The 26,650-nt window shown below is 53.2% G+C and overlaps 1 protein-coding gene across 1 annotated transcript; it reads left to right on the top strand.

Annotated features, from left to right (window-relative positions):
* The first annotated feature begins 230 nt into the window (after window positions 1-230).
* RNF19B (ring finger protein 19B) lies at window positions 231-26,251 on the top strand. Its single transcript, XM_079325505.1, has 10 exons — window positions 231-290; window positions 13,480-14,133; window positions 19,512-19,717; window positions 21,829-21,973; window positions 22,369-22,531; window positions 22,941-23,055; window positions 23,512-23,652; window positions 23,796-24,003; window positions 24,981-25,112; window positions 25,473-26,251. The coding sequence occupies exons 2-10, from the start codon at window positions 13,574-13,576 to the stop codon at window positions 25,930-25,932; spliced, it is 2,130 nt and encodes a 709-aa protein (XP_079181631.1). The 5' UTR covers window positions 231-290; window positions 13,480-13,573; the 3' UTR covers window positions 25,933-26,251.
* Window positions 26,252-26,650: the final 399 nt, after the last annotated feature.

Raw genomic sequence — 26,650 nt, 5'->3', positions numbered from 1 at the left:
AGCAGCAGCAGCGGCAGCAGCAGCGGCAGCAGCAGCAGCAGCGGCAGCAGCAGCGCCAGCAGCAGCAGCAGCAGCAGCAGCAGCAGCAGCAGCGGCAGCAGCAGCAGCAGCAGCAGCAGCGGGGAGCGCTGGGCGCTGCGTGGCGTGGAGGGTGCGCTGGGGAGGCTGCGGGGGCCGGGCTGCGCTGACATCACGCGGGGAGGTGGCGCAGAGGGAAGGGGAGTGGGAAAGGGAGAGCGGGGACACTGCGGAGGGGACAGCGCGACACCGGCACTGGGCTCCGGGGACAGGTAAGGGGGCAGCGGGGCAAGGGGGGCTCCACGAGCTGCCGTGGGAGCAGCGCCTGCCTCGGCATCTCTGGGGTGATGCGGTGCTGGGGGATGGCTCCTGGGAATATTATACAATGCCTGAACAGCCTGGCACAGCAGGAATTGGCCGTGGGACAGTGAGAGTAGGTCAGAGCCCAGCTGGCTGGTGTAGAAACTGGTGCAGATGCTTCTCCCCAGGACAGCAGTGTGTGTGTGTGTGTGTGTGTCACTGGGGCTGTACTGGGAAGAGCCAGGAGTAGCTGCACTTCCAGAAAGGGATAAAGGGACTGGAGAGCAGCCCTGGCTGGAGAAGGGGAGCAGAGCTCTCCCAAGGGATTAGAGCACGGATCATTCATGAAATGAATCAGAAGTTTGGGACTCCATCCCCTGAGCTGCTTCTATCTTAGAGGGGGCTGTGAGCAGGGCTGGTGCACTGGGACCGAGCCCAGCAGCGCGTTTGTGGTGGGAATCCTAAACTGCACTTTCCCTGCCTGAGCAGCACCAATAGTTCTGGGGAGGGCAGCCAGGTGCAGGGGTACTGCCAGGAGCTCTCTGCATGTGGATCCTGAGGATCTGCAGACCTGGAAGGCAAAATAAGCAAGTCCTTGAAGCCTCTCTGGATGTCGTGTTGCCTTTTAGCACAAGGGTTGCATAACGGGATCTGTTTTGTTAGCAGAGGGAGCAAGGGTGATGGTCACAGCAGCCCAGCACTACCTGTGTGCTGTGCTGGCCTGTGGTCCTGGGGAGAATTTCATCTTTTTTCTTAATCCAAGAGCTGGGTTTGTTCCTTGCTGCTTGTGGGCTCTGATCCCACAGCAGCAGGGTGTAGGGACTCTACACCTACACTCAGGCTACGCAGCCTTAGCAAACCAGAAAATGAGTTTGTGAGCACCCCACTCACCTGTGCTGACCTGATTCTGGCCTGTCAGGATTCTCAGTGTGTACCTGACTGAGGAAAATACATTTGAGGTCAAAAGCCCAGTGTTGGTGACCCCTGTGGGTGTCTGAAACCAGTATAGGGTGAGAGATGGAAGAGGCACAAAGTAGAAACCTTTCTTGAAACCCAAGAACGGGGAGAAGCCAATGCTCCTGTCACCACCATTCTGTTGAACCAACACATTTCCCGAGGCATTTAAGGGGCTGGGAGCCATGACCCCATGGAGAAATACAGCCAGGAGTGCTTGAGAGCATAATTGCAAGAAGCACAAATCTGCTTTAATTAAGGAAGCGATTGCTGTGTGATGCACAATCCTTCCCCACCAAGGCACAGCTGCTGAGTCTACTGGGACCATTTGGGAGTGGCCCAGGTGGCCATACTGCAGCTTATGGGATGGAAACTGCCAACAGCAACAGCTTGTGCTGCTCTGTGGGGCTTCTCTGCAGCAAAGGGTGGCAGCCCCGTGCTTGGAGGGTGACAGGCAGTGCTGTCACCCAGGTGGCTGCAGGGCCAGCTGCATTCCAAACCTCTGGCACGGGCTGGCAGGGAGGGGAGAGCCCATCAGCTGCTCTGTGCCAGCCCCCAGCTCTGCCCAGGGCAGCTGTGCTGGGAGGGAGCCAGCTCAGGATGGGCCCCAGTGCTCCCAGTGGGATCTCTCTGGGCACAGCCTGAGCTGGGCTCCCAGGGCCAGTTTGGGAAGGGTGCAGGGAGGAGTTAATGCTGCTGCTCTGCAGTTTCATCCCTGAGAATGTGGTTCTGCATGACTAGCAGTGGGACTGCTTCAAAGTCATGTTCCAGCTTGATTTTTTTTTTTTTTTTCAAGGTTATTCAAAATTCAGTGCAGGAATGGCACCAGGACCTCTCACAAACACAAAGGCCAAGCCACCCCCTCCTAGTCCTTGACCTTCTCCGTGGCTCAGCTGGCTCTCCTTGCTTTCCCCCATACTTGCCTACACTGCAAAAGGGATGATCATGTGAATATTACAAAGCCTGGCATCTGCACATCAGCTGCAGCAGCTGAGGCTCTGCCATGCTCCCTGTGCCTTGGTGTGACCCTGTCCCCACAGCCATGCTCTGTTACCTGTTTGTTCAGTCCCCACCTCAGGCTGTCACTGATAACACAATAACACAGAAATACAACAACTGGGAGCTCTGCTCCCTCCTGGGAGAAGTGCTATGGGTCTGTGAGCCCCTGCAGAGACCCAGAGCATCAGGAGGAGCTGCTTTTGTGCCAGTGTCCAGAGAAGGCCCTGGGAGCTGAGCCAGGTCCTGGGAGACATTTGAATCCTTCCCATTTCACAGCCTATCTTGGCCATGACTCCACTGCAGTGAACATTCTCCCTTTCCTTTGTTAGGGGCACTCACAGGCAAACCTTGTGTTTGTTTTTCACTCCTTATCTGGTGCCACTGGGAGCAGGCAGCAGTGCAGCAAGGAGACTCAAGGAGAGTGGGAATACACATCCCCACTATTGCCTGGCCACCCTGGAGACCCCTCAATCCTTGCCCTAAAGCCAGGCTGAAATTTCTTGCTGCTGAGATAGCTGTTTGTTAAATAGTTGAGGTTACTTGAGTAATCAATAGTTCTCTGGTTCCCAACAGAAATATTATCCCATTGGCCAAATCAGCTTTTCTGTCTTTGCTATAAACCCACTCTTGACTCTCAGCTCTTGAAGGATCAAGGCACATTCCTGATTTACCTGCACAGGTAAATTTACCTCTTCTTTCCTCCTGCCAGCAGCACTTTTTCTCTTTGAGGTAAAGCTGTAAAGGCTGGAAGCACACAGAGAAACTGCTGGACTCTGGTCTCAGCCTTTCTCTTGGCCCTGCCCCAACAGCTCCTTCTCTGTGCTTGCTTCTCTAAGGAGAGAGGTGAGAGTCAATGGGATCCTCGTGGCCAAGGGCATTGCTGACATAATTCCCAGTCCATGGACTCCAAGACAACTTGGCTCAGCTGCTGCCAGCTGAAGAAAAATTGTTCCCATCCCACAGCAGGAGCTGTATCCCAGAGAACCAGGGCTGGAAGGCAAGGCACCCATAGTGAGGTTCCATGGCTGCACATAAATTTTCCTTTGCAAACAGGCAAAGGCACCAACTCCCTGGATTTCTGGTCCCACCCCAGCAGCCAAAGGCTGGGCTGTGGCTCTGGGCTCCAATTTCCTGTGACTGAAGGAGGCCACGAGGTTTGTGCTGCTGCTGGGGCAGTGGAAACAGCCTTGCTGTGCATTGTGAGCATCTCTGCACATCTCTGTTCTTTCCAAACCAGAAAAGGTCACAGAGACCCAAGAGAAACCCACTTCCCTCCTTCACTGAACTCCTTCTGCCTTGCACATGCTTTTGTTGCCATCCCTTGCTTGCCAAAGGCAGGAACAAACCCTGGGGTTTGGCAGGGCTCAGAGCCTTGGCGTGGTGGATGGGAAAGAGGAATTCTTGGTCCTCAGCCCGGGGACAGGGCTCTGCTCCACAGCCACTGCCAGATTTTCCAGCTGCCATTTCATCCCTTGCTGAGGGGGATAGGGGATGTTCTGGGGATAGGGAGCACCCCTGGGTGCTGGGCTGTGAATCCTGCAGGAGATCCATGCAAGAGGGGAGGGAATAGCTGGAGCAGGACCCAGGGCTACGTGAACCCCTGCACGCTGCTGAGCTGCACATCCAGGGGGAAGCACAGCAGTCAGTGCTGCCCTGGGAGGCTTTTCCCAAAGAATGCCTGATTCCAGGGAGCAGGGAAAGGCAGAGGGAGGCCATGTAAAGCCAGCCTGTCTCTGCTTTGGTTAAATAGGGCTGTTTTTGCTGACAGCTCCTCCTGAGAGACTGCAGGGAGGGATCCTGTAACTCAGGGGCAGCTGAGAGGCTCTTGGCAGCTACTGCTGTTTCAGTGTCAGGCACTGGACTTTTCCTGGTGCTCAGGGGAAAAGGGATGGCAGCCCAGATCAGAGATGGCAGGGCTGGGCAGATGAGAGGCTGCTGCCTCCCTGTTAGAAAGATGCTCTGGGGCAACAGCAGGGCTTGATTTCAGAGAAGCATTTGAGGTCTCAGTGCACACTGATTGCCCCAAAAACCTCCCACTCCATTTTCTGCTGTGCACAGCCCAGCCTGAGGCAGCACAGGGGGCAGTTTGCTCAAACACTGGTTAAAGACAGCCCACACTTGACAAGCCCCAAAGAGGGCTTCAGTGTTTCTCATGGTGGTCAAGGGCTGACAGAGAGGAGGGAGGAAGGGAGAAGAGGAATTTCCTGATTGTGGTAAAGGTGGGTTGTGCTTGAAGTTAGAGCAAATGGGCTTGTGGTCATGGCATCAGATTGGGGGAAGGAAGGCGTGGGTCAGAGCAAAACCCAAGCAGAACAGCCCAGGAATGAAGGACAAACTACAGCTCCCCCCTCCCTTTGCTGCAGAGAACAGAGCAGAGGGGGAACAGCCCTGGACTGAGCTGGGGGCAGGGGCCTGGCAGCCAGGGGTCAGACTGGGGAAAGATCTCAGCTGAGACAAGGGAACCCTGAGCAAGCACATGCTCAGAGTGAGAGGCTCATACATTCCCCACCTGGTTAATGCTGGCTCAGCCCTCTGGAAAATGACACACGTTTTCCTTGCTGCGGGGCCAGAGGGCTGTGCTGGGAGCTCTCTGCTCTCCCAGCCTGGCTGCAGGCAAGAGGTGCTGCTGGCAGGGTCCAGAATCACTGTTCTTTCCCCTTTTCACAGCTGTTGCTGGTTATGAAAATGGGAATGTTCCCCAGGCAGTTCTCAGCAGGAACTGCCCTTTCCAGGGCTGACCACACGAGCTCTTTCTTCCTCTTCCCATCTCCTGACAGCAGTCACAGCTTTGGGTACATTCTAGTCTTGGCAAAGCACTGCCCTTCCCTGCTCCTCTTCCTCACATGACACACAGGAGAGAGAGCCTGTGGGCTGTGGAAGGGGAATATTTGTTCCTGGACTGAGATCAATATAATTCTTGAGCCAGTTCTCCTCCCAAAGCTCAAAGGGAGAAAGAAGAAAATTTGGGATCAGTCTCGTCTGGCAGGGATTTACACCCCAAAGTGTCAGTCTGCTCCTAGCACAGGGATTCTGACACCAGCTCTCCTTTTCCCAGTGCAGGATGGGGGGCACAGCTTGCAGGAACACCAGGGCATGTTGTGGAAAGTTGTGATTTATTGTCACATTTGATGCAGAATGTCCATAGCACAAAGGAACACTGGGCAAAGCTTAGGGAAAGCAGGAAGGAGCCAGCAGGGTTTGCTGAGGGTACTGAGCTCAGCAGAGGGGTCAAATACCTCTGCAGGCAGCAAGACTGTGCAGGAGTTACCACAGATTCAGGGTTTGAGAGCTAAAACCAGAAAAGAGCAGGACTAGCAGGGAAGGGAATGACTCCAGGTCAGCTTTCTGGCAGTGCTGGATACCCAGAGGGCACTGATGGCACAGAAGGGGGTGGATTTGGGCCACATCCTAGCCAGGAACGTGGGAGTTCTTTGGAAAACCCAAATAATGCAACTGAGCTAAGTCAGAAAGAAGTGGTCTGGCTAAGGCCAAGGTCAGTCTGAATAATTCCTTCCACTCTCTCTTCCGCTTCTGTGCAGTGAGGCAGGAAGCTGAAAATTCTCTGACTGGTTTTGGAAGCTCAGAGGTCAATAAGCAGCAATAATCCTGGTTCTGAGGAACAGATAAGTGTGGTAGCACCCAGCCCTGCACTCAGCAGCACACAGCCACAGAATTTCCTGGCTTTTTGTTTCAGAACTCAGGGAAAATTCCTGCCACCAGCACTGAGTTAAATTAAAAGTTGGTAAATTCAGGAGGCTTCTTGCAACAAGGCACTAACCTTTGGAATTGCCTCAAGAGCTGGTAAAGTCAAATAGTAACTGGATTGGAAAATCCTGATAGTTTTATGACCTTTCACAATGTCTGCACTTCTGTACCCAGACAAGGGTCACCACACTGCTCCAAGACATGGCCAGAGGGATAAAGGAAGAGTTCTCTTCCTGTCTTTCCCTATGCTGGTGTGATGGCCATTACTCAGCTCTGTAAGCACAGGAATTACCCCAGGCCAGAGCAGCATGGCTGGAGTGCTGAGCCTGTTCCCATAAACCCCACTTGGGGATTAGAATTCAGTCCTCCTGACAAGTGAGGGAATGTTGATGTGGCCATTGCTGAAGGGGCTTCAGAAGACCCTGCTGAGAGCAGCTGTGCTCTCAGAAGTTCTGCTGAGACCTTTCCCTTCCCAGGTGCTTCGTGGGATTGAAGTCCAAACCTCCTTGGAGGTCAAGCAGCAACAGGGACAGGCTCCATCCACCACCTGCCCATGGCAGCAGGCCCCAGTGGTGCTCAGCTCACTGGAGCTTTCTCCCACTAGTCCCTGTGAGCAGTGGATTATGCCCTGGCAACAGGGACACTGCAACATGCAAGCCCCGAAACTGCAGAGCCTGCTCCACTACACAGCAAAATAGGTCGTGCATCAGCAAATGAAAAAGGACAGATGGTGTCTGCTAATACAGCTTAGTTTATGGCCTGCAGGATTAACTCACTAGTTGTCATGTCTGCAGAAAATAGGAAATGGGTGGGTCGGCTGGAGGAAACGTGTGGTGTGCCCAGCCCTACCTGTGCTGTGAGATGCACCAGCTGGAGAGGATGTCAGAGATCCTGTGGGGTTTGGAGATGTTGCTGAAGAGCTGCCAGTGTCTTTTGGGGGCTCTGGGCACTGGAGGTAGTGCCTTGTACCAAGCCTTCCTTCCAAGGGTTCCACAGTCCCACTCGAAGGTCGGCACTGCAGGGATTGATGCTGAGCTGAGCAGGGATCTCCAGCTGAGACAGGGACTCCCTCCCTCTGTGGTCTCTGTTCCAGCACTCTGCAGGAGGAGCCCACAGCTTCCTGTCCTCAGCCAGCTGCAGGACAGCCTCCAGTTCAGCCTTTTGAACTCCCAAGCACCCACGTGTCTGCAGGAGTAAGAGCAAAAGCTGAGGCAGAAGCCTCAGGACTTTTCAATGCCTTCTCTGTGACACACTGTTCTCCTTTCCTGGAAACCAGGCCAGTGCCTCACTCTGTTCTCCTTGCAGAAATTCAAGTTCATGCCAGAGCTCTGCCTTGTGCATCTGCTCTCTGAAGGGCAGGACAAACTCTTCCTTAGCTTTCCATGAGTACTCCTCCTGAAGATTTCACCTTGATCTTGCTGCCTCTGCTGTGGCCAGGTTTGCTCATGTCCTGCAAGATGCTGAGCATCCCCAAAACCAGCTGGCATCAGGGAGGTGCACCAGAGCCAGAAGAATGCCATGCCATGCCATGCCATGCCATGCCATGCCATGCCATGCCATGCCATGCCATGCCATGCCATGCCATGCCATGCCATGCCATGCCATGCCATGCCATGCCATGCCATGCCATGCCATGCCATCTCTGTGCCTCTTGGCCTTCTGCTGTCACAGATGTTTGTCACCACCACCTTCAAACCAGCCAGCCATCACATGCACTGAGGTTTTCTCCAGTGACTAATTTGCCTGTGTTTATGCCAACACCAAACACTTAATTGTCTATTTAATGACTCAGGTGAGCAGGGAGTCTCCTCCTTCCTCGTGCTGTAGGGATCTGGCCAGCCCTGTCCTGCTGGCAGCACCCTACAGTGCTAAACCTTCTCAGTTCTAAATCTCCCATCATTGAGGGTAGCAGGTCACTGGTGAGAGTGACTTGAGAGTGAGGATCATTGTCACTTCTATCCCCAAAGCCGTTCAGTGAGCGTGGAGGTGAATAAAGAACACAGAACAGCCTGTGCTTTTATTACAAAAGGAAATGCTGCTTTTTGTAGAGGGGAAAAGCATGTCAGATTACTATTATAAGTAATTGCTTAATGATCCCTACCTTTGCGTCACTGCTGAAGCACATCCCGGTCCCTTTTTGGGGTCTCTCCTCACTGGCACCTGTGTCACCAACGGGACCAAACCCGTGGCCATCCTGACTTTGGGAGCCCTGCAGGAGACAGGATGGGGGATCTGTGTGGGCACAAGAGCCTCCACATTCTTCCCCCTCGAAATCTCCCCACCTCCCACCTCTTTTATCAGCTGCTGACAAGACTTGCCATGTGTGTAGGCGGCTCCCAAGCTTCCAAGATGATTCCCCCGCCCCACCTCCCATCGGTGAGAGGAGCGCTCAGGATTTCGGGGAGGGGGAGCGCAGCGTTCCGCCGGCTGCCGGCCTCTTCTGGTGCTTTCAGAGAGCTCCATGTGGTAACTCTCTCCCAGGATTTCACATGACAGCCTCTTCCCCAGAAAGTCACAGCAGGGGGTGGAAGATTGCCGTGTGTGTGGGTGTTAGGAGGGAGCAGAGTGGGATGGGGAGATGGAGGGGAGAGGAGGTGTAACCACAGACTAAACCAGAACAAATCCTCTTGGAAGAGCCTTGCATTTCTGATCCCAAGGCTCCCCGTCTCCTGCCTCTTCCTCTTCATTTAAAAGAAAGTCAATCCTTGTTAAGCCCAGCAGAGAAAAAGAGGAGTCAAGCAAAATCATCTCCTTCCTTCCCTGAACACATCTCAGGAGACCAGGAGAGGCAAACAGAACACGAACTAACAGGATAGAGGCAGAGATGTGCACACTGGGGAGAGCCCTCCCCAGCCACGGGTGTCTTCCCTGGAGAGACATGAGCGGCTGTTAATGACATCTCCATCTGACAAACGATCACAGTGCATGTCATTATGACCCAGTGCTTCCCCGAGGCCCTGGCAGAAAATGACCCCGATGAGCTTCAGTTCTTGCGATCGCAGCTGCTCCCCTCGAAATTTCAGCGTCCCTCCCCGCGCAGCTCCGGGCTCTCGGGGTTAAGCCTCGCTCAATGCCTCGGGCAAGCCAAGACTGACATCCCTGCTCTGGAGCTGGGACTCCTAAAAGAGGAGGAGGGAAACCCTCGTGGTCCTGGCACAGCTCTCCAGGGCAGGGAGCTGAGGGGAGACCTCGCACTGCACTTCTGAGAGGTTTAAAACGATCTCTGTGCTCTGTCCCTCTCATCTTCCTCCAGATGCTGTGAGTGCAGCACATCTCAGCCGGGTGGGTCCTCAGCAGAGAGACCCCTAAAACTGCTGTTTGCATTTTGGCATCCTGAAGCACCTGGATCCTTTTTACAGACCTGGCTGTCCCACCTTCGTAGGGCCAAAGGTCTCACCCTGCCCAGCAAAACCAGAGCTGAGTCATTCCTGAGTGTCCCTGTGCAAAAACAAGGAAGAATTCCTGGTGTAGAGCTGCTCCCCTCCTTCCTGCCTTTCATCAACAAGCAGCAACACGAGCTGCGTTTCCTCTGAACTCCATCTGCTCGGCAATGCAGCCTGTGCCCTTTGAATAACCACCCATCCCTGCCTGGGAAAATGGGAAAAACCCTGAGGAGACCCACGGATTTCTAGAAAAAAGAGTCAATGCTGAGGAGGGGCTCACACCTCAGTGTCTGCATTCCAGAGGTTTAAGGTAGATTGGATCTTTTGTGTCCTGAAGCAGCTGTTTCAACACCCCCTGTGTCCTGCAGGCCAGGGAGGAGAGCAACAGGCAGGTATTTCCCATATCAGTGATATTTGTGTAACCAGGAAGGGGGAAAGGTGAACAAAAGGGATGTGGTAAGAGGTGGAATTTCAATTTTATCGGCTGCAAACGCAAACCGAAGTGCCTCCTTGCCAGTGTCCCACCGCAGACACTCCCGGCCAGGCACACCCCAGTTCCTCCATGCAGTCTGAGTTTCACAATCCCTTCCCAGCAGCCCAGCCTCTGCTTTCACTCTCTGAATTACCAAGGGGAATTTTCATTACATCACCAGAGGCTCTTCCTCCTCGACAGCGACAGAGCTGTCACTCTGTTTGCAGGGGGGTTTTGGGGGTGTGGGTGTTGTATTTCTCTGGAAAGAAAAAATACCACCCAAAAGCAGGTCCAGCCCAGCTCAGCCTCCCCCAGTGGCTCCATCCAGGCTGGGAACGGCACTGGGCAGAGTGGGGTGGCTCCAAGCGGTGTCTGGACAAAGCTTTCTCCCTGGAAGCCTTCCTGGGGGATACGGCGCTTTCAGGCAGCTTTAAAAGTCGCCTGTGCCAAATCCAGCGAGGTCGGAAGTCAGCAATCTTCCAGCTTTCTGCCAGCGTAAGCAAAAGCAAATTTTGCCTATTGGAGCTGGGATTTGCGGAATGATTCGCTGCAGCGTTTGAATCCCCCCCACGCCCCCGCCTTCTGTGTCTTTTTTGTTTGTTTGTTTTGGGTTTATCTTTTCAAATATCCCCCAGTTTAACGGTCAGGTTTGGTGGCAGCTTCCCCGCAGCTCCGGGGAGGGGCTGATCTGATCTCACTCCCAATCCGGTGCCTTTCCAATCAGCCTCTTTCCTTTCCTCCCTGGCAGCTTGCTTTCCTGCCCTCTCCTTCCAGTTCCTGGCTGTTTGTTTTGGTTTGACTTTTTGGGTTTTTTTTTTTTTTTTTTTTAAATCAAAACAAACTACCCGGTTCAAACTGCTCGTCAGGAACACGCTGAGCAGGAGCCTCTGCTCCTGGCAAGGGCTGTGGAAATTCGCCATGGAGAAACACCTCAGCCACAGAGAACTTGTTTTTAAGTAGCTGGGATGTCTGGACCACAGCAGGGTTTGGAAATCTGTGTCTCAGAGCTCCATAAAAGCACTGAGTTCCCTCAAATATATAATCACTGGCAAGAGCTCTGCACAGCTTGGGAGCAGGGAAGTGGCACTGAAGTCCCTGGGATTTACCCAGCCTTGCTGATGTTGTGATTCCTCATATAAGGCAATGAAGAGTCATTTCTGCCCCATCAACCCATCCTCTCCCAGGAGCTCCAGATGGTTTTGCTCTCTTGTCTCTCTGTCTGCACTACTGGTAATTCAGGCCTGTCTCACATTAGCGTTTGAGCTGAAACCTTCCCACAATTAGAGTTCTGTGCTGCAGAGGACGTAGGGCTGAGCTGGCAGAGCGCTGTCTGGGAGATCCGTCCCACACACGAGTCCTGTTCAGGTTTCTCTATTTCAGTCAAGAGTGTGATTTTTTTCTAGTGAAATCATAAAAGCAAGACAGTCTCTGCTACAGATGGGCAGCGACAGCCATTTGAACGTGCCTCATACCTGGCTTGTCTCAGACAGGAGCAGTTAATTTCATTATAATCTCGTTTTACTCTCCCTTCTACATCTGGCCCTCCTTTCCCAAGGAAAAAGGTCCTTTTTCTCTGGGAGCTCCACACCACAAGTGTCAGGGAAATCTTCATGCCTGCCCAAGGACCACAGCTCAGCAACTCACTGCTCAGGAAAAATGTCCACAGACACCCTCAAAGCATCCCTGCTTCCCTTGGAGCAGAGCTGTTTGGCCCTTGCCAAATTAACTTGCTAATTAACAGGGTTTTTGATCCCAGGCAGGAATTTACCACTCTGAAGCCAAACCCAAGTGTGGTCCAAAACTTCCAGCTGGTCCAAAGCCCTGTGTGCTGTGGCAGGAATGTGAAGAGCTGACAAATGTCTGGGGAATGCAATCTCTGGGGAAGGACTTGGGTGTAGCAGACATCTTGGGATAAGCAGTGAAGGAGGCACAGAATTAATGGAGAAGGAGCACAGGGAAAAGCAGGATTGCTGCAGGGCGTTTAGGAGAGGAGGAAGCTTCATTTGTGCAGGTGATTTACACCTTCTGTGCCTTCACTCACCCATCAGACAGGGAAGTGTCATCATTATCCCCACTGTGCCCACAGATCTGGGGTCTTTGCCTACAGCAATCCAGCAGCACCAGCACGGAAATCCTGGTTCCCTGTTGCCATCCCAGCTCTTGGAAGGATCCTGGTAATAATAATCATGCAGACAGGCTTTGCTGAGAGAGATGATTTCAGAAATGCTGATAGCTGGGGACAGTGATGGAGCCACACTTGTCACATGAATAACCACAGTCTGTCCAGTCAGAGCTGACAGTCTAAGGCAAGGCAGCTCCTTCTGTGCTGATTTAAGAGACTCTTCGTAGACACAGCAGATCTTTCTGCTTCACTGCTCCTGCATAATAAGAAGCAGCATCTTTCCTGTTAGTTTATCTGCCTTTGGATGGGATATGAGGCTGGCAGACCCCTCTGGGCACGGGGGAACCCTGGAAGGAAGTGGAGGCTTTTAACTTTCTGCATGAGTGCAGTGAGAATGTGGGTTGTAGTTTCAGTGCCTCTAAACCTGGCACTCGGGGAGGAGTTCCCAGCTGAGTAAATCTTTATGTGATCTTCAGAAACTTTATCAAGAAGGGACACACAGTGAGGGACAAGGTGCTCCACTGGGATGGATGGATTTAGAAGGGGTCCTGAGGTTATAGACACCCCTCTACAACTAGAGATGTTAAAAATCAAACTGCCCCAGGGTTTTTTTTAAAGACAGAAACCTTTTTTTCCTGCACATTTCAGCCAGAGGATTCCCCCTATTCCAGGCCATGGCAGTGCTGAGGGAGGGGTGTTGAGGAGAAGATGTAAAGCTGAAGGGAGAATCATAGAATAAGCTGAGTGGGAAGGGACCATCAGGATCATCGAGTCCAACTCCTGGCTCTACACAGAACACCAGGAATGGCACCATGGGCCTCAGAGTGTTGTCCAAAGGGAGATGGGACATTGAGGGAATCAGGGTGCTGAGGGGAACTGAGCGCTGAAAGGAAATGAGGGGCTGAAGTGAGACAGGGCTGTTTAGGGGACATGGGGGCACTGAGGAGAGCCAGGGTGCTCATGGAACCGGGATGCTGAGGAGAGTCAGGCACTGAGGGGAGCACGGGCTGAGGGGAGATGAAGGTGCTGAGGAGAGCAGGGATTGAGGGGAGATGGAGGCGCTGAGGGGAGCAATAGCGCTGAGGGGAACAATGGCGCCAAGGGTAGATGGAGACACTAATGGAAGATGGAGACACCGAGGGGAGCAATGGCGCTGAGGGGAACAATGGCTCTGAGGGGAGATGGAGGCGCTGAGGGGAGCAATGGTGCCAAGGGGAGATGGAGGCACTAAGGGCAGCAATGGCAGATGGAGACACCGACGGCAGCACGGGAGATGAGGGGCGGGGGGCACTGGTGGGAGCCCAGAAGCAGATGGAAGCCTCAGCTCTACCTCGCTGAGACGCTTCAGACCCACTCACAAACACGGCAGCCACGGCACAGGCACAACCGCACGGGCGGGCACCGCGGGCTCCGGGGCTGCCCGGGGGCGTTGCCCACAACCGAAATGGCGGCGGCGGCCGCGCCCGCTGCGGGGCGGGACGAGGCGGGGCCGCGCTCACCCGGCCCCGGCGCCGCTTTCGTTACAGCGCGGCCGAGGCAGCGCCCGGCGGGACGCGGCGCCCGGAGCCCCCGCACTGATCCGCTGCCTCCGCCTCGGACCCCGCCGCCGCTGACACCGCCATGGGCTCCGAGCGGGACTCCGAGTCGCCGCGCTCCTCATCCATCCACTCGGCCGCCGCCAAGTGCCCCAAGCCCGGCCGCCGCCGCCGCCTCTCCTTCCAGAGCGTCTTCTCCGCCGCCGCCGCCTCAGCCGCGGGCGGCCGCCGCCGCGCCAAGGCCGAGCCACCCCCGGCCGCCCCGCCGCCGCCCCCCGCCGCCCCGCCAGCCCCGCCGCCGCCGCCGCCGCCGCCCCCCGAGGAGGCTCCGGTGGTCCCGGAGGGCGAGGAGGAGTTGGAATGCCCGCTGTGCCTGGTGCGGCAGCCGGCGGAGAACGCGCCGCGGCTGCTGTCGTGCCCGCACCGGTCGTGCGGGGCCTGCCTGCGGCAGTACCTGCGCATCGAGATCACCGAGTCCCGCGTCAACATCTGCTGCCCCGAGTGCAGCGAGCGCCTCAACCCCGCCGACATCCGCCGCCTGCTCCGCGACTCCCCGCACCTCGTCGCCAAGTACGAGGAGTTCATGCTGCGCCGCTGCCTCGCCGCCGACCCCGACTGCCGCTGGTGTCCGGCCCCCGACTGCGGGTGAGTGCTGGGGGGACGCGGGGTGGCGGTGGGATGCTGGCACTCCGTCCCGGCACAGCTCGGGCAGCGGGGGATCTGCTGGTCCCTCCATCCCGAGACACCTTGGGGAGTGAGGAACCCGTAGGATGCTGTCCCCTCCATCCTGGGACACCTTGGGGAGTCAGGAACCCGTAGGATGCTGTCCCCTCCATCCTGAGACACCTTGGGGAGTGAAGAACCCGTAGGATGCTGTCCCCTCCATCCTGGGACACCTTGGGGAGTCAGGAACCCGTAGGATGCTGTCCCCTCCATCCTGGGACACCTTGGGGAGTGAGGAACCCGTAGGATGCTGTCCCCTCCATCCTGGGACACCTTGGGGAGTGAGGAACCCGTAGGATGCTGTCCCCTCCATCCTGAGACACCTTGGAGAGTGAGGAACCCGTAGGATTCTGTTCCCTCCATCCTGGGACAGCTCAGGCAACGAGGGATCTGTTGGTCTCTCCATCCTGAGACACCTTGGAGAGTGGGGAACCTTCTGTCCCCTCCATCCTGGGACAGCTAAACCTGCTGTCTCCTTAGGGTGCTGCCCCATCTCTCTGTCCTGTCTTAGGGAAAGTGGATCCCCACCCTGCAGGGATTCTGCCTGTCCATGTGCTGGCATAGCTGGATGAAGTGGAGCCCACTGTGGGTTGCTGCCTGTCCCCAGCAGCTCCCGAGGGTCGCATCCCTGCTGGGATGTCGCTGGCACTCATTGTCCTGCCCGTCCCCACGTGGGGTGGCACAGGAGGGGTGGCTCACTCTCTGTAGGTGCTGCTGCTACACTTCTGGTCCTGCTGTGTCCCATGAAGAGCCCTCGCTGCAGGGGTTCTGTGCTTATCTACAGCCTGTTCAGGATAGCTGATAGACCTTGGGTGCCACAATTCCATCTATCCCTATTATCTCTCCAGAGCACCAGGATTTGACCTTGGGGGTTGTGAAAACACAGACAAATTGTGTAGGAGTGATGTGACTTGAAGAGGGTTTTAGCTTCCCTAATTTAACAGAAACCTTTTTTTTTTTTTCTTTCTGCACCAATGGTAAGTGTGGACTTTCCCAGCTGTGTGTTTCACTGCCAGTCCTGGGGACAGTGCATGGGGACAAGGCTGCAGCCTCCAGTAGTGGGGAAGAAGGAACCATAACCAGTCACTTTTTCCCAGTGAGGACGTGAATACATGGCAGAGAGGAGTGATGTTGACTCACTGTCCGTTGCCCAAGTGAGGAAACGTCTGTCTGTCCAGAAGTCAGCCCAGCCAAGCCTGATGACTGTGTAGTTATGAACAGTTGCTTTCATTTTCTCTTCCCTTTTCTTGTAAACGAATTCTGTTAGGTTTCTGTTTTGGGTATGAGCCAAAGCTGCCTGGAAAAGGGCTTTGTCGGGGAACTTAAGAGAAGTGCTGTGAAGTTGAGCTACAGCTCAGCTTGGATGGCAATTCTGGGTAACAAAAACATGAAAGGAAAGTCTGACCTAGTAGTCGGAATGGAAAAGGTGGTGGGAGGACTGTGAAGATTTAATCAGAACCTTGTAATAGGCATCCTATGCAAATCACTGAACCTGGCTCAGGTTACCCATTTCACGGCCTCTTGAGCATCCTGTATAAGGGCTTGTTCCTTCAGAGCGTGAAGTTAACAGCAAACAACACCTTTGCTCCCTTCTGAAGCCAAATCAAGTGCAAGATCTCCACATTTCAGCAGCGCTGGGGATAAGATCAGGGAGATAGGGCAGGCTGTGCTGCCGCGGAGGGAATGCCTCTGCTGCTAACCGGCTGGAGAAAATCCGGTTCCTGCTCCCCGAATCTCAGCTCCTTGACTGTTGTGATGTTATCTGTGCCCAGAATAAGGTGTGCAAACAGCGACGTCAGCCGGGCTGGCTGCTTGGAAGGAGCCAGCTCCAGAGCGAGGGCGTTGTCTCTGTGACAGCCGAGCCTGGTCCCTTCTCTTGGGGGGGGTTCTGGCAGGCTGCTGGCACACACGGCTCTTTCTCCCAGCTAAAACCTCCTCCCTCGTTAATCAGAGAGCAGGATGAGCCAGGTGACTTGCTGGCATCCTCCTCCCAGCTGCCCAAAAGAGCAAGAAGCAACCCCGGGGCTGTTGGAGATGTTGGAGACAGCTCTGGTGGACCAGCGCTGCTGGTGTGTCTGTAGCGCTGGAACAAAGGCTGTTGGAATCAGCCCTCCGGCAGGGAGAGGAATTAATCACCCTATTCATTCTTCCCAGCAGAGCTTGTGTGGCTGTGCTTATGTAAAATCAGGCTATGAATTATTTACAGCGGGCTTTCCCTGCTGTAGTAGTGCTGGAGTAATGCTGGGGGCATGGCAGAGTGATGCACCCGGACTGAAACTCCCAACAACATCATTTCAGTGGCAGAGAATCAAGGCATTACTTTATTCTGGCCAGGATGTGCAACAGAAAGAATTTTATCCACACGTGCTCAGCTTGTGCAGTGAAAATCCTTCCATCCCACCTGGTTCTTCATCAGACTTTTCATGTATTTATATAATGAAAACCACAAATAAATTAATGTTCATTGGTCCTAAATTACACAATGATTTGGTCCCTTTGATGCTCATTCAGCCCTCATTCTTTGATTTTCTTATTGATCATTTCCCAGACCAGGTATCTCCAGCCTCACCAGGGATGATATTTGTTAATGTCTGTTTATTTCCTCTGCTTTTCCTGGCTCCTCCCAATCTGTTGATGTCCAGCTTTTGAAGAGAAGCTTCAATTCCCCTCCACCTGGGCAAAGTCAAGCAAAACCCCTGAGTGAAGTTACAACAAAAATGCTAAAAATTGTATCATTCCCAACCCCACCACGGTGGTGGCATCACCCTGGGTGTCACCCTCACCAAGGTAGTGGCATCAAGGCTGTGACAGGACCCTAAAAACATCCTGTGCCTTCCTCACATCCCTCAGTGTTCCCTAAATGAAAGAGCCTGGCTGTGCTGCCCAGGAGAGGAGGAGGAGGAGGAGGAGGAGAACACAAACACGGGTGCGTGTTGCCATGGGAACCCTGGTCAATTGATGCGCCATCAATTGCAAAACAAATCATTTTCTGTGTTTGCAGCTTCGGGTTTTTGTTGTTTTGTTGGTTTGTTTTTGTTTTTTTTTTTCCAATTGCTACAATCAGGTGGTATCGCTGTCTAGTGTTTGTCAGCCTTCCCAAAAGCTTGGGAGAAAAACAGAAGCTTTAAAGAGAACAGAGCTGTGTGGGCTGGGATCTGTGAATGGGCAGGAGGAGGGACAGAGGAAACTCGTGGGGGGCTGGAAGAGGAGCTGTGCAATTCCTGGGGGGCTCAGGAAAACACTCACACTGCTTCATGGGGAAAACTCAGGGAGGAGAACTCAAATTTTCCCTTCTTAGCTGCTGGGTTTGAGCCTGAAAATGGCCATTTAAGTCAGTGGAAGAGCAGAACCAGGTCCTGCCATGATTATTCCTCAGCATTTCACTTCAAAACCAAGTTTTCTCATTGACCTTGATGTGGAGATGTGTTATTTCTTTCCCCACTAGACAGTCCTGGAGCTTCTTTCCCCACAGCTGTGGGCTTGTGCATGATATTTATCATTTCAGCTCCAGCAATAAAATATAAATGCTGATGATTTTAATTTCTTGAGTGCTTAAAAAAAAAAAACCCAACATTTTGAGCGAGGAGTTAATTTAGAGTGTGGGGTTGCTTAATATATTACACTGAGCTCTCCCAGGCTGCTGGTGTGGTTTGAAATAGCAGTGTCACAACACAGCTGGGCAGAGGAAGCTTTTCCTTTCTGCTTTGCCAAGGGCAGGCTGGAAGGCAGTGGCAGGGTGAGGAAATTTAGTGGGATATTCCTTATCCTTCCCAAACTTCTGGGCCATCTGCATCACAGAATTATCATATAGGAACAGAGTGGTTTAGGTTGGAAGGGACCTTAAAATTCATCCAGTTATGGGGCTGGGACACTTGTAGGGATGGTGTTTTCCCATCTCTCCTCCTGCTGGGCTCAGGGGCAGGTGTGTGGATGCACAGGTAGAGCTGCAGTCGTGCCTGGCTGCCCTCAGATGTTGTTTCTCTGGCAATGCTGGCGTAGCCTGGCAGGATGAAGTTGCTCAGAACTCCCACGGGATGTGAATCATTGTGGTGTGACACATTCAGCCCTTCTCACGCTGCTGCCTCGGAGGAGAAGAGGCAAATACAACTCCAGCCACACCAGCTCTAAATATGAAACCTCAAACAGGAGTTATTCTCTGACCACTAACAAAAATACTGAGGATGAGCAACAAAAATACCCTTTTGCCATATGGGTGTCGCAGGACTGGGAAGGCACTTGTGGAATTGCTCATGTCAGCCCCTGCCAATGGAAACAGCCTCATCCTCAGTGGCTGTCAGTCAGATTTCTGCAGCACTGCTTGGTGCTGCTGCTTGGGCTTCTGTGTACACAGGACACTTCCTTCTGGGAGTGTCACACTGCTGTCACAGTGAGCTGCTTGAGCTTGGCCTCTCTGTCTTGCACTGTTGATTATTATACTCCAGTTTTGGCTTGTTCCAAAGGCAGGGCATTGTTTTTCACCACTCTTTGGAAAAGGAAGCTCTGTTGAGGTCGTTGGGAACTCGCTTGTTGACTTAGCTACATATGGAACTGTTATTCCACTTTTTTAGAATCATTCAGTTGATAGAAGTGCCCAGGACAAGCTCAGCTTTCCTCTGGACCACACAGCATCCACCCATAGATCTGTCCTAAGGAAATGAGGGATGTGTGTGCCTGGAAAGAGCAGCCAGAGCCCATCCTGGGAGGAAACAGCAAGGAGTTAGCTGGGCACACTTGGCCAGACAAGTGAATTGCCAGTGAGAACTGCCAGCAGTTACTGAGGAGAGAACAGCTCAGCATCTCAAGCTGCCTGCTTGAAAGGTCCCTGCCCTGAGTAACCCAATTAGCAGTGCTTAATTTCAGGCCCTGCAGAGCACAGGAATGTGTCTGGAGTGGAGGCTGCTGTCCCAGTGATCAGGAATGAGATGGAGGAGCTGGGCTGGTGGCTCTGTGCAGAGAGTGGAGAATAATAGCAACTTCAAAAGAAGCACTTTCCTGAAAACCCAATCTGTATTTATAGGATGGTTCAGGGACAACAGGAGAAAACATCCCCTGTCATGTACATCACACACTGTCCCACAATCAACACCAGGTGCTAATCTCTGTTTATTAATTCCTTTTTATTTACACGAACGCTTTCAGGCTGGAGCTGGGAAAAATCCTCAGAGCCTGAGAGAGAAAAAAAAAAACCCTCAAAACCTGAGAAAAACCTGTCTGCAGTTTGCCCAGGCCTTGAGCAGTGTGCACAGCTCTGATCCAAACCCTCCCTCAGTGCCTGTTTCACCCCCTCTCATCTCCCCCAGGTACGCGGTGATCGCCTACGGCTGTGCCAGCTGCCCCAAGCTCACCTGTGAGAGGGATGGCTGCCACACAGAGTTCTGCTACCACTGCAAGCAGATCTGGCACCCCAACCAGACCTGTGACATGGCCAGGCAGCAGAGGGCACAGAGCCTGAGGGCACGGAGCAAACACACCTCGGGGCTCAGCTACGGCCAGGAGTCCGGCCCAGGTATGGCTTGGTGAACTTCTCATCAAATATCCCCAGCTGGGATGTTGGGAAGGATGAATTGGGAGAAATTTGTAAATATGGTGGCCCAGGAAAAGATTTTGAGAGTTGAAATTGAAGCTGTCTTTGAGATATCAAAGCTTAGTTACTAAATAACTAGAAGACAATAGGATGGCCAAAAGTAATCCCCTCTTGATAGAACAATGGTCCAAAGGTCAGAGAAGACCCTGCTGGCTTGGCAGAAAGGGTCCAAGGAGTAGTTTTTAGGGTTTAAAGTATGACACATTATGGTAATGTAATGGTTCTTATAGGCTGTGTGTAAATGCTGTACGATTTGTATATTGTATTACATTAGTCAGTGGAAATTAGAATATTTAACAAAGAAGAAGATCTATTGTATTGTAAATGGGAAAATCATTCTCTTACTTCTTACTTCCCTCTCTTACCACTCTCTTACCTCTTAGAACTCTCACTACCCCCACTCTCTCTCTGCCCTGCTCCAAGCTGTGGCTGGCAGCTCCCAGCAGGGCCCTTTTTACCCAGCCCTGTGCAATAAACCACAAGTTTCAAGACCTGGCTCACAGAGATCTCTCTGTTTGTCACAACCATCCTGACCACCATCACATTGAACAGTCTCCTACACTGGGAGAGACCCACTAGGCTCCAACTCTGCCCTGCACAGAACAGCCCCAAGAGTCACACCCTGATTTTTTTCTCTGTGTGTGTGTGTGTGTGCTGAGAAGGAGGCACCTCTACAAACCTCCTCCCCTCAAAGCCCTGAGAAACTCAGAGTCATTTCCTCTCCTCCTGTGTGTTAGAGCACATCTGATCTCTTCCAGCAGCACCAAGCAGATCAGTGGGTGATGATGTGTTTTGTGTCACAGCAGCTCCCCTCATCCGCCCCAGCTCTGCTTGTGGCTCTTTTGATCTTGGATGTTCTCACTTTTTTGCTGATCTAAACCCTGAACAAGCAGTCACTTTTTTTACTGTTGTAGCTTCACAGTTGCCTGGTGCTGTTGTGAAGAGCAGCATTCGTGCCCAGCTGAGTGTGAGGAGCTCTGCTCTGTGCACTCTTAGGTCTTGCTAATGGCATGTACCAAAAAAATGCCAACCCACAGAACTCCTCCTCTGCCTGGTAGGAGCTGCTGTGTGTCTGCTGAGTTTGTGTTCATTAAAAATAACTATATTGACTCTAGAAGTGGGCAGTGAGGTTGTTTTTTAAAGCCCCAAACAAAATACCCTGTTTTTCCTTCTGTGTGAGGAGTTTAAATATTAATTCACTCTGTGTGAAGCTGTCGTGGGTGGTTCTGGAGTGGCTTAGTGGTGTGTTGATGTCCAGCATGCCCCAGTTTAGAGAACCCTAAAAATGGGCAGCATAGATAACTGCCCCAGGCAGCAGAAAAACCCAGTGCAGAGTTCTCCTATCCTGTTAAACAGATCCCTGCCAGGAAGGGCACTTAGCCACGGGAAGGGAGGTTTTTGAGACAGTGGTTTCTCCCCACCCTGCTGTGCTGGATCCAGCCTGGTGATTAATAAGGTGTGAGCTGGGCTCACAGCTGGATTTCATCTTGCTGAGCTTTGCAGGGGCCAGCAGAGCCCTGAACCACTGCACAGCCATTGCATAACCACAGTCAGATGATGGCTGAATTAAGGAAGGGATAAAAGCCCCTTATCCTGCTCTGCCAGCAGCAGGCTGGGGCCTGGGCAGCCTCTGCAGCTGTGTGGCTGCAGCCCCTCTCCCCTAAAAACCAGGTTTGGGGTTTCTCCAGTGCCTGTTCTCCCAGCTGTTGTGTTGTTCTTGGCCCATGAATCACCTCCATGGAGCAATTCAGCCATGCCTCATTGTGCTGGGCAGGTATGACTTGTTCCTTGTGTTTAAACATGAATTCTGCAGCACATCCCATCCAAGCTTTTACCAGTGGCTCTTTTCCCCACCCCCTGCTGCTACCGGGGATCCGCCACACCAAAATTACCTTTTCCAAGATAAAATGAAAGCCACCCCCCCACTGTGTGAGCAGCAGAGGTGTCCTGCTGAAGGATTGCAATCCCCCCCTGGCTGTTTGCTCAGAGGGAGAGCAGGGATCCCTTGCCAAGTGCTGCTTTCCTCCCCTCAGCTGATGACATCAAGCCGTGCCCTCGCTGCAGCGCTTACATCATCAAGATGAACGATGGCAGCTGCAACCACATGACGTGTGCAGTGTGTGGCTGTGAGTTCTGCTGGCTCTGCATGAAGGAGATCTCAGATCTGCATTACCTCAGGTGAGCCTCCCTCAGGCTGCCTGCACCAGTTCACTGCCCCTGTTGGATTTTCACCCTCCTCCTTCAGTGATCAGCCAGGGAAATTTTATAGTTTCTGACCCAAAGAGGTGAACTCTGCTCCCACTTCACAGCATTCAAACAAAGCTCCTGATATAATTACTTTTGAGAGCTCTTGGAGTATTAAATAGTCAATAGTGTGGAGTCTTGGAGTATTAAATATCAATAGTGTGATATTCATCTTTGAGAGAAAAAAAAAAAAGATAGAAAACGTATCTGTGTTGTCTACCTGCTTCCTGAGTTTTGGGTTTTATTCATGTGCAAGTTGAACTTGGCGTTCTCAGTGCTTATAGGAATTGCTGGAGTGCTAATGTCATTTTTTTTCCCCTCCCATGAAGCCCCTCTGGCTGTACATTCTGGGGAAAAAAGCCATGGAGTCGTAAAAAGAAGATTCTCTGGCAGCTGGGCACGTTGATTGGAGCTCCTGTGGGCATTTCCCTCATTGCTGGCATTGCCATTCCTGCCATGGTCATTGGCATCCCTGTGTATGTTGGGAGGAAGGTGAGTGTGGGCAGCACAAGGGTTTGGGGTGTTCTCTGTGCTGAGCAGAAATTTAGAGCAGATAGGAAGGGTGGATCTTGTCACAGAACCCAAATTCAGTTTTCTAAAGCTTCTCTTATCTGCTGGGCTTTGTGTGGCCAGGGGGAAGGTGGTGCCTGATAGCACTGGTGGCCCTTCAGGCTCAAGTTCTCCCAAATGCATTTTGCATTTCTCTTGTGCCTCTGTCTTGACCCAGGAGCACCCAGAGGGTCCCTTTTGAGCCCATCAGCCCTATGCTTGTGGTTGCTTCTTTTTCTTTTTGCTCTATTAGGAGATCTGTGTTCAAAATGATTTTCTGCAGCTGGCAAGGCTGTAAAATCACTTTTTTAATGTGGCTGCTGTGCTCACCTGGTGCTTTTCCTTTCATCAGATCCACAGCAGGTACGAGGGGAAGAAAACCTCCAAGCACAAGAGGAACTTGGCCATTACTGGTGGGGTCACCTTGTCTGTCATTGCCTCCCCAGTCATTGCTGCTGTCAGTGTTGGTAAGTGGGCTCAGCCCTGTCCCCTCTGCTGCCCCAGTAGCCACTGACACAAGCAGGTAGCCCAGCCCTGTGCCATGGGGGTGGCCAAAGGGCAATCTGCAGTTTGTGTGGGTTTGGGCTCAATGCTCTGTCTCACATCCTGATGTGCTGGAGCTGGCCCAGAGCCAGCACAGGGCTTGTCTGGAGCAGCAGCTGGCTGTGCCACAGCCCATCCTGGAGTCCCTTGTCACACAGAGCTGTCCCCTGTCATCCTTCATTGGCTGATGTCCTGGGGGTTCAATGCTCTTGGGGTTCCCCCACTCAGCACAAAGGGCTCCTCCACTGTCTGTCTGCAAAATTCTGAACTGGGACCTTTAAAAGCAACAAAAACATGACTGAGAGAGTCCCTAAAAAATCTTTTCTGTCTGCCCAACACATCTTTAAGCTCCTCTTAACCCATCTGTTCCTCCTCTCCAGGAATTGGGGTCCCCATCATGCTGGCCTATGTCTATGGGGTCGTGCCCATCTCCCTGTGCCGGGGTGGTGGCTGTGGGGTCAGCACAGCCAATGGAAAGGGGGTGAAAATCGAGTTTGATGAAGATGATGGACCTATCACAGGTAATAACTGATGATGGGAAGGGGGTGAAGCAAAATGCTCTTGTTGTTGCCTCTTGTAATGAAATGGTTTGAGGTCCTGATGAGACATCACAGCCGAGCGCTCCCACTGCCAACTCCAACCCCTGTGCTCTCCTTCCCTGCAGTGGCTGATGCCTGGAGAGCCCTGAAGAACCCCAGCATTGGGGAGAGCAGCATTGAGGGGCTGACCAGTGTGCTGAGCACCAGTGGCAGCCCCACAGATGGGCTCAGTGTCATCCAGGGCAACTACAGCGAGACCGCCAGCTTCGCCGCCCTGTCCGGGGGCACCCTGAGTGGGGGGGTCCTCTCAGGGAGCAAGGGCAAGTACAGCAGGTAACTGGGCTGGGGGAAAAGCACACAGCTTCCCAAGGCCTCTCTGGGTTCAGTGGGTTTGGTTTTGGGGAGGTTTTCAGGAGTGTGAGTGAAGCTGCTTTGATGTAGGAGTTGTGTTCGTGGTGTTTTTGTGCCTTGGTCTGTTGTGGAATAACCAGTTCTAGGAGATCACCTGGGATGAGCTGGAACTTAGAGCCACCCCAGGGTGGGGAGGCACTGGCACAGGTTGCTCTGAGAGGTTGTGGGGTCCTCCCCATCCTTGGAGATGTTCCAAAACCAGGTTGAATGGGGCTCTGAGCAACCTGGTCTAGGGGAAAGTGTCCCTTCCTGTGGCAGGAGATTGGAACTGGATGATCTTTAAGCTCCTTTCCAACCCAAACCATTCCATGATTCTGTTTCTGGACTCAGTGCCAGTCTAGTTCTTTCAAGGAGGACAGATCCCTACTGAGCTCCTTGAGACCACAGAGCTGATGCTTCAGTTTAATTTGGAACATCACAGAGCTCCTGCCTGCCCTGCTTAAAGCCATTCAATCCCTGTTATCCCAGCCTGGAGGCTTTGATGCTTCCTGTTCTGCAAGCAGAATCATGGCTCTCCAAGTCAGGAGGTTACACCACAGTTTTCCTCCTAACTTGCCTGTGAGTCAGTTTACTGGGTAATTAGAGCCACGTGTTGATGTGGCAGCCAGGATGTAATCAGGGCTCTGTGTGAGATCCATGGAAATCAGCTCTTCACAGGAATCCTGTGAGTCATGGATGCAAACACTGCTTCACCTTCGTCATGGAAAACTCAATGGATTTGCCTAAATGGAGCCAAAACTGAGCCCAAAAGAGAGCAAGCACTGGGGTTAAACTGCTGTCACGCTGAGCTCTGCCAGCTCACCAGGATTCTTGCTTTCCCATGAGGAGCAGGGATGGTTGGTGCTGCTTGGGGGAGGGGTATCTAAAACATTTCTGAGGGCTCCTCTTCTTCCCTGCAGGCTGGAAGTGCAGGCAGATGTGCAGAAGGAGATTTTCCCCAAGGACTCGGTGAGTTTGGGGGCCATCAGTGACAACGCCAGCACCCGAGCCATGGCTGGTTCCATCATCAGCTCCTACAACCCCCAGGACAGGTAGGAGGAGCTGGAGTGCTGAGAGGAACATTGGTGGAGGGAATCCTGGAGAAATGCACACTCTGCTGTGGGTGGTGGGATGGCTGTGTTTGCACCAGGGATCCTTCTCCTAGCAGGGGAGGAGGGCTGGGGGCAATTTGAGAGCCGCCTCCATGTGTGGTGTGGAGGCTGGGGAGGGGATGTGCAGCCCTGCACCCTCAGGGGCTGTTTGAGGGGACTCTGGAGCTTTGCCAGCTCTGCCTGGGGGTGATCTTGGCTTGGTTAGGACGATTCGAGCAGAGCAGTGAGTTGTGGGGTGATGAGCAGCAACTGGGATGCTCCCAGTTGAACCCAGTAACACGAGGGTGGTTGTTCCTGCAGGGAGTGCAATAACATGGAGATCCAGGTGGACATTGAAGCCAAACCCAGTCACTACCAGCTGACCAGCGGCAGCAGCACCGAGGATTCCCTGCACGTCCACACCCAGATGGCAGAGAACGAGGAGGAGGAGGAGGAGGAAGAGGAGGAGGAGCAGAGGTGCCAACACCAAAGCTGTGAGCAGAAGGACTGCATTGGCAGCCAGAGCTGGGACATCAGCCTGGCCCAGCCCGAGAGCATCCGCAGCGACCTGGAGAGCTCGGACAGCCAGTCGGACGGAGTGCCCGACATCCCCTCGGACGAGTGCGAGTCCCCCCTGTGCCAGACTGCAGCAGGCTGCCCACACAGCCCCAGGGCCAGGGCTGCCCACAGCCCAAGTGCCCACCTGAGCCACTGTGCCCAAGCTGAGAGCTGCAGGCTGGATGAGATGCTCCAGCTGGAATGCATCGAAGCCAGAGTGTGAGCTCAGCACACTCCCTGTCACTGCAGCTTCTGGGCCAGGGTTGTGTCCCTGTTGGCTTCTGTTTGCCATCCTCCAGTTGGCTCCCCCAGCCTTGCCTTGGGGAGTTGTTGTTTCTTACGTGACAGATAAAAAAATCCCAACGAAGGGAAAACAAACAAAAAAAAACCACAAAAAAAAACCCCTGCCCTTTTTTTGTTTTAATTTATTGGTTCAAACTCTGTGAGGTGTGTAAGAGTGTAAATATGTACGTGTGTCTGTATGTCTGCAAACATCCTAAGGGACTCTTGGAATAAAGACTCTGGTTGTCATTGGACCTGAATCCAGCTCATCCTTTCCAAAGCTGCAGGGGAATCTTCTTGGAAAGCTGCCTTTGCCTACATGAATGCTGTTCCCAAAGGCTTGGGAAGGGGAGAGGTCTCTCTTCTCCCTCTCATTGTGCTGCAGGGCTGGGTACGGGTGAAAACAGGGGAAGAATTGGGGGAAAAAAGCAAATTTCCAGCACTTCTGGGTGTGTGGAAGCTGAGGCTCAGGTGGGACATTGGGGTCAGTGTCTTTCCCCAGGAGCCAGGGTTGTCCCTGTCATTAAATTGTTGGCTCCCCCAGCCCCTCGGTGTGAGCTGAGCTGGGGGCTCCTCCCACAGCCACCCCAGCAAGGCCCTGTGCCCATCCCACCCCCTGGAACTTCCCTGGAAGCCTCCTGAGGGCGATGGCCACCAAA

The sequence above is a fragment of the Erithacus rubecula genome (genome assembly GCF_903797595.1).
Source record: "Erithacus rubecula genome assembly, chromosome: 23".
Lineage (NCBI taxonomy): Eukaryota > Metazoa > Chordata > Aves > Passeriformes > Muscicapidae > Erithacus > Erithacus rubecula.
This window is presented reverse-complemented; position numbering and strand designations above follow the sequence as displayed.